General features: G+C 38.4%; 1 protein-coding gene across 1 annotated transcript in view; it reads left to right on the forward strand.

The window, feature by feature from the left end:
• The window catches only part of LOC108691968 (guanine nucleotide-binding protein G(s) subunit alpha), a 26,030-nt gene extending 20,206 nt beyond the window's left edge, over positions 1 to 5,824 (forward strand). The window contains exons 6-10 of the mRNA XM_018199991.1: positions 2,451 to 2,505; positions 2,797 to 2,870; positions 3,620 to 3,799; positions 3,907 to 4,111; positions 4,225 to 5,824. Of these exons, the coding sequence (XP_018055480.1) occupies positions 2,451 to 2,505; positions 2,797 to 2,870; positions 3,620 to 3,799; positions 3,907 to 4,111; positions 4,225 to 4,371 (661 nt within the window). The 3' untranslated portion in view covers positions 4,372 to 5,824. The remainder of the gene's footprint in view (positions 1 to 2,450; positions 2,506 to 2,796; positions 2,871 to 3,619; positions 3,800 to 3,906; positions 4,112 to 4,224) is intronic.
• The last annotated feature ends 2,976 nt before the right edge of the window (positions 5,825 to 8,800 follow it).

Below are 8,800 nucleotides of genomic sequence, written 5' to 3' on the forward strand. Positions count from 1 at the left end.
GAGAGATTCTCTCGAGCGCCCCCGATATTCTGCCCTTCTTCAGCATCCGCTTCCGTTCTCCGTCGCGATATGCGCGCTATCATCGACGCGCTTCCTGCAGGATCCTGCGGCATCCTACGTGTCCCTGTCCTGAGACTCTACCGAACAGGAGCACGATATTCCTTTCGCTCCAGTGGAGCGATGACAAGACGAGAGGAGAGAAAGAGAGAGAGGAAGAGAGAGAGGGATCGGCTCAAGCCCGGCCGACTCAGGAACGTGGCTCGATCGAAAGAAGAAAGTTGACACTCTGTCGGAGAGCTCCGACCGCGACCGCTTCTGAAAACGTTGGCCCGTATTCCTAATAATCTAATAACCTAAACGGTTATTATAAAAGCGATCATCCGATTCTGCATTTCTCATGTCCCAATTATTGTTCTCCCCCTTCAGCTTTTTCTTTTTTTTTTTTCTTATGTCGGGATGAGGACTGCATTACGCGCTCTCTTCTAGTCCTCTATAATCAATAGACATGCGACAAAAACAATTTGACAATTTTGGCAACAGCGAGAACGTGACGAATCGAGATGCTATCGATAACAGTATGTTCTATCGTAATCCGGACAGGAAATCGATGCAAATGAGATAATATGGGTTTATTATTATCCCGCGCGGTTCTATTCTAACGAATCAGAGATACATACATGCATAATGCGATGCAGTTGTAAAGCGGTGTCTGATAATGAATTGTAACAATCTGATAGATGTCGTACCGCGAGCAATAGTCGTAAGATCGATGCGAATATAATAACATGGTTTATTATTATCCCCGCGGTTCTACATCGGGGGACGTATATAATATTATGCGGTCAGTATATAACGCTGTTTCTTTATAACTAGTATAACAATATACCTAATATAAGGCGATAATATATCGTGAATAACAGCTACAAAAGATCGGCACGATATAATAATACGATTTATTGTTGCATGCTCTAATACGCTTTATTATATCCCTCTAGGAATAAGTCACTCTTCGCCGTCAGGCATTGAGTTTTAATTAAATATAAACTCTCGCTCGAATTATTCTTTCGAATGAAATGGTAATTATCAATGAGATAAAAAAGATGGTTAGAGAATACCTTACGCACAACACGTTTTGAGCACGCTCTTTGCTGGCGCGATTACTATTGTTACAAATCTCGGAAAGCGAGCCATACAAATCCTAAACGGGCACGTTTAGTTGATGTTGAAAAAGATCGTCATGTGGTTTAAAATTTATTCAGAATCTTTCGTCTTCATTCTCATACATTCAAACTGTTTTACATCGTCCGAATAAATATGAGGATTATATACAATAATTCAAAGTATATCGAGCATCTACGCGCGCGCGCGTGTGTGTGTGTGTGTGTGTGTGTGTGTGTGTGTGTGTGTGTGTGTGTCAAATGGGAAAAAAATAAATAGGAAAAAGTAGCTTGTTATCGGATTAGTTCTTCTTTCTAGGTTTGTATCTTTCACACGTCGGCACACGCTTTTCCTTTGTATATTAAAAAGTACATATTTTTGAAAATATAATACGAGTCTTTGAAATTTTGTGACTCTGTACATACAACTGAAGCAACATGCGGTGGAACTGAGGCATATGGAAAGCGACGTGCTATGTACATATCTCTTTTATGCACTTTGCAAAAAATAGAGTGTATATACATACGGGAAGAAAAATTCCATAGCGACAAGATCGTCCGGCATACTTTTTTCTTTAAGCCTTTCTGCTTCGAATTTCTTTACTTTTGCGGTGTAAACTCTCTCTTTGTCCTTATCAAATAATGTAATTTAAATTCTGAATTCCTTGTCGAATCTTGATAAAATATACAAATTGTATATTTTAACAATGTCATGAGATTTGAATTATTGTACACATGCGTTACTGTGATGTACGCTTCTAGAATACATCTTTCACACGTATTTATTACCATGTGCATTGTGTGCATTTTGTATGTGTGTGTGTGTGTGTGTGTGTGTGTGTGTGTGTGTGTGAGTTTTTTACTTTTCTTCTTCGCATCGCGAATTGTTCATGTTCGAATACCCAAGATTTCGGTGACAAAAATTTAATTCATCTCTACATCGAACATTGCATACGAAAGAGACACGTTTTCGACCACGTATGGAAACGTATGTGTACGTGAAGTGGCTCTCACGATAACGATGCGGTTGATTGACAATGATTGTTATCGCGGATGCCCTGGCATCGATCGAAGCTAGTAGTTCAACTTGATTTTGACGAATTTATATTGTCGTTGTTCAGTACGGATTTTTTTTTTTTTTTTTTTTTTTTTTTTTTTAGAAAGAGATTTATAATAGTGTGTCATGATATAATAATTTACGAGGATCCTTCTTTTCTCTTAATATAAATTTTCATAAATTGAAATTAAAAATTTGCAATTGTCCTAATTCCTCTTTCATTCATTCTGTTTCAGTTTTCTAGATAAGGTAGCCATCGTAAAACAGCCAGATTACACGCCCACGGAGCAGGTAATTATTAGTTTCCCTTTCGTTTAAAGCCCATTTCTCTTAATGTTGATAGTGACGGTGTAATTTTGAGATTTCAGGCATATTCAGAAAGCTATTTTTTTTTCTTTTTTCCGTCATAAAAATTGACTTGAAATTATTTGTCGATCTTAGATTCTCACTTGACAGTCTCATAAAGCGATTCCGCATCTTTATACATGTATATATATGTTATATGTATGTGTACCTATGTGCATAACTGCATAGTTAACAGCGTATATACAGTAACGAGTATATGCTTCTGTTTTGTTCCAGGACATCCTGAGGTGTCGAGTCCTCACGTCTGGCATTTTTGAGACGCGGTTTCAGGTCGACAAAGTAAACTTTCAGTAAGTCCCATAATGCGCGACATGCTGTTACCCGCGCGCGTTTTACTTCAATGTCGTGTGGCTATATATAGCCGACGTATTACAGTCACATCGGCCGACGGTAAATATAAACGCAAAACGACGGCGGCGGCGGCGACGGCGGCGGCGACGGCGGTAGTGGTGGTGGCACGCATCTTAGCCTAGCATCTCTATGTATTAAGCCCTGTTGGAAAGACTTACACTGTTATAAAGTGTAAACTGAAATCGGTTAACCGCGTTAACGCCTCCGCAACTTTGCAACATTTTCCCTTTTTGCCTTCACTCGCAGGTCACGTACGGCGCCCCACATATTATTTTCTATAGGCCCACCACACCCCTTTGTTGTTGCCTCTCTCGCTCTATGCTCGTGTTGCCGTTTCGCTTCCAACAAATATAATAATAAATATTCTCGTGAGAGAAATTCGTGTATTTGGCTATTTTATTCGCATCGCTTTGAGCGTCTCGAGAAGTACCATAATGTCTCATGATGTGCAAATTCTAAAACAATTTGATTCGATCTGGAGGATCTAAAGGATTTTTATTAAATTTTTATCAAACCTGTAACAATTCAAAGTATTTGGGAATGGAATTTATATCTTTAAGTCTTTTTGCTAGTTAATATTAATTAATATTAGTTTAAAACGTAACATAAGAGCATTATGAGAACCGTTTTACGCTGTTAGACGCCGCGTTGGCGTTTATATTTATGAGCATTTCCCCGATTTTTGCAGTATGTTCGACGTCGGCGGCCAGCGTGACGAAAGAAGAAAATGGATACAGTGTTTCAACGATGTCACAGCGATTATATTCGTCACGGCGTGTAGTAGTTACAATATGGTACTCAGGGAAGATCCTACAAAATTGAGACTCAGGGAGAGTCTCGATCTCTTTAAAAGTATCTGGAATAATCGGTACGCAACATCAATTTTACGCCATTATTGATGATAGGCCAGGCAAAATATATCCATGATATTCAATACATTTTTGATTTCGACGAATGTTATTTCTTTTCTCGCAGATGGCTCCGCACGATCTCGGTAATCCTGTTCCTAAACAAACAAGATCTATTAGCGGAAAAGGTGAAAGCAGGCAAGCACAAATTGGAGGATTACTTTCCAGAATTCGCGCGCTACCAAACACCAGTCGAGCCCGGGATGGCTGCGGATCCTTCGGAAATACCTGACGTCATAAGGGCCAAGTACTTTATAAGAGACGAGTTCCTCGTAAGTATAATACACATAGCACGCCAATTCTTTTGCGCGATTCTGCGATCAATGATCTGGCCGCTGGCACATACATATGTTCTGTGATGTTACGTTATTGCTTGTTTGTCTAGCGCATAAGTACGGCGAGCGGCGATGGCAAACATTATTGTTATCCACACTTTACGTGCGCCGTCGACACGGAGAACATCAAGAGAGTGTTCAATGATTGCCGAGACATTATCCAGCGAATGCATCTGCGCCAATACGAGCTCTTGTGACTTCGTTTCTGCCGACGTCTTCTGTCATTATTATTCGTTAATCTGACGGTCACGCTCGTGCTGCATCTTGAGTCGCTGCGAACTGTGAATGAGCGAGAGCGAGCTGTGCCATCAACTATGGCCTCGCGAGGAGGACTCGTTCGAGTTCCATATACTTGGATATATTCAGGTAACGCGTAGGGCTTCCTCGCCAGTCCAAAATGGAAAAATCGAAAAACAGAAAAACGGAAAAACCGAAAAATCGAAAAACGTATATAGTCCGAAGGACTATAGACTATAGTACCGCGCGATATAATTGATCGAGTGCGCGCCAGTGGATCTTGAGGGTGACTCTTCTCCTCGTCAACGAGAGTCGGTATACAGCGATACACATTATACACCGCTCTGCGAGCAACTCTTCGCTGCGTGAGATCTGTTTGAAGCGAGTTCCTTCTCCCTCGCGCGGAGTAAATTTCGCGCCAAGCACTGCAAGCGAGCGTGCGAACAAGGCAGGACGCGAGATGTCCGCGCGTCGACACGTCGGCCCCGCATCGTATCAGTCGTCACGTCAGTCGTCAGTTGGATTGAGTTGGACGAAAACGAACGAGCGACCCCTCCAAGAGAGAAGCAGGCGTATTTAATCTCGCCATCACTCGTCGACTCTCTTTTCTTTTTAATTCGAAAGAAAGAGTGTGCTGAACACTCGTTGTCGTTCATCCGGATGATAGCGGCGGATCTGAACGATCCGGAAACTCTCGCGCGCCGTTCGATCTGTGCGTACTGTGCGTATTACCTCGTTAATTTTATTCCTCTCGCATGTGATTCCGCTTCGTGGAACGCGCGAATCCTGTCATAAGCGTGGGCCAACGTCGTTGTCGGATGTGATTCGAGAGACGATCCTCCTCGTTCAACACACTCTTGACGTGAATTATCATTCGGATCGGATTAGAGTTAAGAACGTTTCCTAAGACTTAGGCAAACCTCTCTGGTAAAAAGGAAAAAGAGAAAAAAAAGAAAAAGGAATTTTTGTCTTATCGTTTTTTGATTCTCCTCAATCCTTATACTCGTTTCCGAATCTCCGCTATACTTTTCCTCGCTCCCCTCCGTACATTTCGCATAGAATCTCCACGTCTCTTTCGTTTTCTTTCATTGAGCTTTCGACATTTCCGAATCTCGATTCTTTTTATTGTTACATTGACCCGATCTATAGAAGTCTCAGCCGCGCCCTTTTTACGAGAAGAGTATTTTGTGAGATTTTACAGTATTTCGAAGAGCGTTTTAATTATATAACTATGTATCGAGTATATGTACAGGGTGACCGTCCACGGATTCTCACGATCGGTTTTAATGTTTCTTACGATCGAGATCTCTCACGGATATGGATGTCTCCTTTTTTCAGTGTGTGACATATATATGTCTATGTATACACACACACACACACACACACACACACATGCGCGCGTGTGTGTGTGTGTATGTATGTATGTATGTATGTATGTACGTATGTATGTATGTATATGCCGTAAATGGAATTATTTTTTTAATTTCTCTGTACTTAGGCACGCGCGCTATCCATAGCAGCAATCGTCTGTATATATCCTATTAGCCTATGCTCGCGCGCGCACGCGCGAACGTAAGAAATGTGCCACGTTCAAGTTCTTCGTTACTATGCACGCAAGTATAATTTCGCTATACCTTGCACGCGCACGGCGTTTCGAGACTTGTGTAAAAACAATCGTTTTCCTTTTGCCCTCAAATTCGCTTCTCTCTTTCTGAGAAATCCTCGCGCCCCGATGATATGTGGTAACGTGTATAAATTTTTATGTTCTTGATTGACAGTCTGGTCATAGTAGATCGTTTTCATGGTTCTACGAAACGAAAATGTATGCTTGTACATCACTACTACAATTGCATATCACTTTCTTCGTCGTCGCTACTTGAACACCCCGTATGTAGCAAGTTGTTCACCAATTTTCCCTCGATTGTCATTATATTTTAGTCGAAAATTAACGAAATGCTTGTGCGCTAATGACGTATATACATAGATCAAGCAACGCAACTTCAAGGCAATTAATTAGCAACTTCATTTTCAATCACTTTCCTATTGAAATACGGAAATTAAATATTTTTTTGCTACAATATTTAAAAATAAATATAAAATCACAAATTTATAATATTAATTGTATATAATAATTTTATAAACAGAAGAAACTATTTTACACACACACGCGCACACACACACACACACACACACACATGTATTTTCGGTGAGAGATGTGTAAAACAAGTCTGAAAATTTGACATGCATTAAAAGAAGATTGAATTATTGTATTAAAGAAAAGAAATAACATAATAATAACGCGAAGAGAAAAATAAATAATATTAACAAATAATGTAATCTTGCTAGCTTGTATAAATTGACGATATATTAGGGGAAAAAAAAGAAAAAAAAAGATTTTGAGGAATGAATCTTGGCGCATTTATATTGTCAATTACCGACTTCATTCTTGTTCTTGAAGAATCTGGAATCTTGGTCTATGTGCGTATATCATTGTGTGCTTGCGTATCAAATTGTTAAAAAAGTTGATGCATGTGCGTATGTGCGATATAATGTCGCTGCTACGTTCTTCATATGTACATATACATCGTCGTATATTTCGTCGTCGCTTATAAGATTCTGTGAGATTGAAACAGAACAAAAATCCTGTAAAATTGCGCACAACACACTCGCATATACACTTTACACGAGTCATTCGGTTAATTAAATTTTTAGCTATGTATTGACACAATCATCTAGCAAGAATCGAGATATTTACAATAAAATTCTAATTTAAATTTATTAAAATTTTTCTCGTGATTAATTTATGCCATATTTTATAGCGACTAATATGGTAATAACAAATTTAATAGACAAATTTTATAATCGCAATGCATCTTTATCTTATTTTCAATGGTCTAAAGAAAAGTTTCGTATATTGTAAACGAAAGATTAATTACCGATTCGTGATTACATAAATGACAGAAATTTAATCGAAGCGAGTAAAATTAAAAAATACGAAATAAGCGGGATTCCGAAATTTTTGTGCAGCACACTGTAATGCACTCGATTGTTATTTCTGTCTTTCTTTATTAATTATATTTGTTAATCTTAACCTGTCTTTGTAATTTTTTTAGTTTAATGTGTTTGTTGCAATAACGCGGAATCGCACAATTGAAATGATGATTACGTTTCAGTTTATCTTTAATATTTAAGGAATCTTGATCAATTTTTTTTTTTATATATAAATACGTAACTCTTTATCTTCTTTTTTATCTTGCTATTTTATTCAGTGGCATTAGCACTGTAGATCCTCAAATTACTAAATTAATCTCTCGCGTGATTCTCTTATACTTTTCATCTTAACTCGAGACAAGAATATAAGAATCTCGAGGAATTACATAACAGGTATCCATCTGCCGATATGCCCACAATTACTGTAACTTAACTTACAATATCGACATACAAATAAGTAATAAGTACGTGATGAAGTTATACGTGATGGTGGACCGCTTCAAAAAGTATCGAACGTAATCATCGCGAAGCAAAATTTCTCTCTGCACTTTGCGTCATATCTTATTTCATTTACTTAAGCAACGAGATAAAGAATTATAGGATTTAATCCGAAGAATTTTTTTTCTAGGGTGTCTTTATAATGATGAAAATAAAAATCACTGATTTCGCAATGTTCGACGAAGAAATTAAATAAACTGATTCGTCTTAATGTGTACATTTGCATCTGTCGTATACATATTATTATATAATTACAGACACGAGCCATGATTTTTAACATTATTTATAAGTTCGTAAAATGTTATTTTTACTACGACTAATCGGAAGAGAGAGAATCCGAAAAAGAGGGAAGAATCTCTTTGCGATTATTATTTATCAAACTTTTGTGAAATGTTCACATCCGGCACAAAGTCAAATGGAGGCGAATATAACAAGTAATTAGCATATTTATGCCTATCTTTCTTTCCCCTTTCTTCTTTTCCTCCCTTTTTCCATAATAGAAGAAAAGAAATCTTGCTTCTTTTAAAAGAAGGGTATGCCCTGTTTTATGATTTCGAGAGGTTTACGTAGCGACGTCGAACGGAAATAAGCGCGCGAGCAGGAGTGTAAATTGAAGCCACGTAATGACGAATTTTTATTGTTCATGCTACTGGCCAGGATAGTATGTACGTACGCATATATGTATGTATGTATGTATGTGCGTTTTGTGTGTATTGTGAATATGTAGGTATGCATGACACGCAAGGACAATGTTGTATTATTCACAGATGATGAAAAAAAAATTCATGAGCGTGTGATACATCGTTTGTTTGTATGCGTGTATGTAAAAGCGGTGGATGATGCGATGTGCCGAAATAGCTGATTTACGTGGCCACGACTATATATTAATATATATATATA

The sequence above is a fragment of the Atta colombica genome, unplaced genomic scaffold, assembly GCF_001594045.1.
Source record: "Atta colombica isolate Treedump-2 unplaced genomic scaffold, Acol1.0 scaffold55, whole genome shotgun sequence".
Taxonomy (NCBI): Eukaryota; Metazoa; Arthropoda; class Insecta; order Hymenoptera; family Formicidae; genus Atta; species Atta colombica.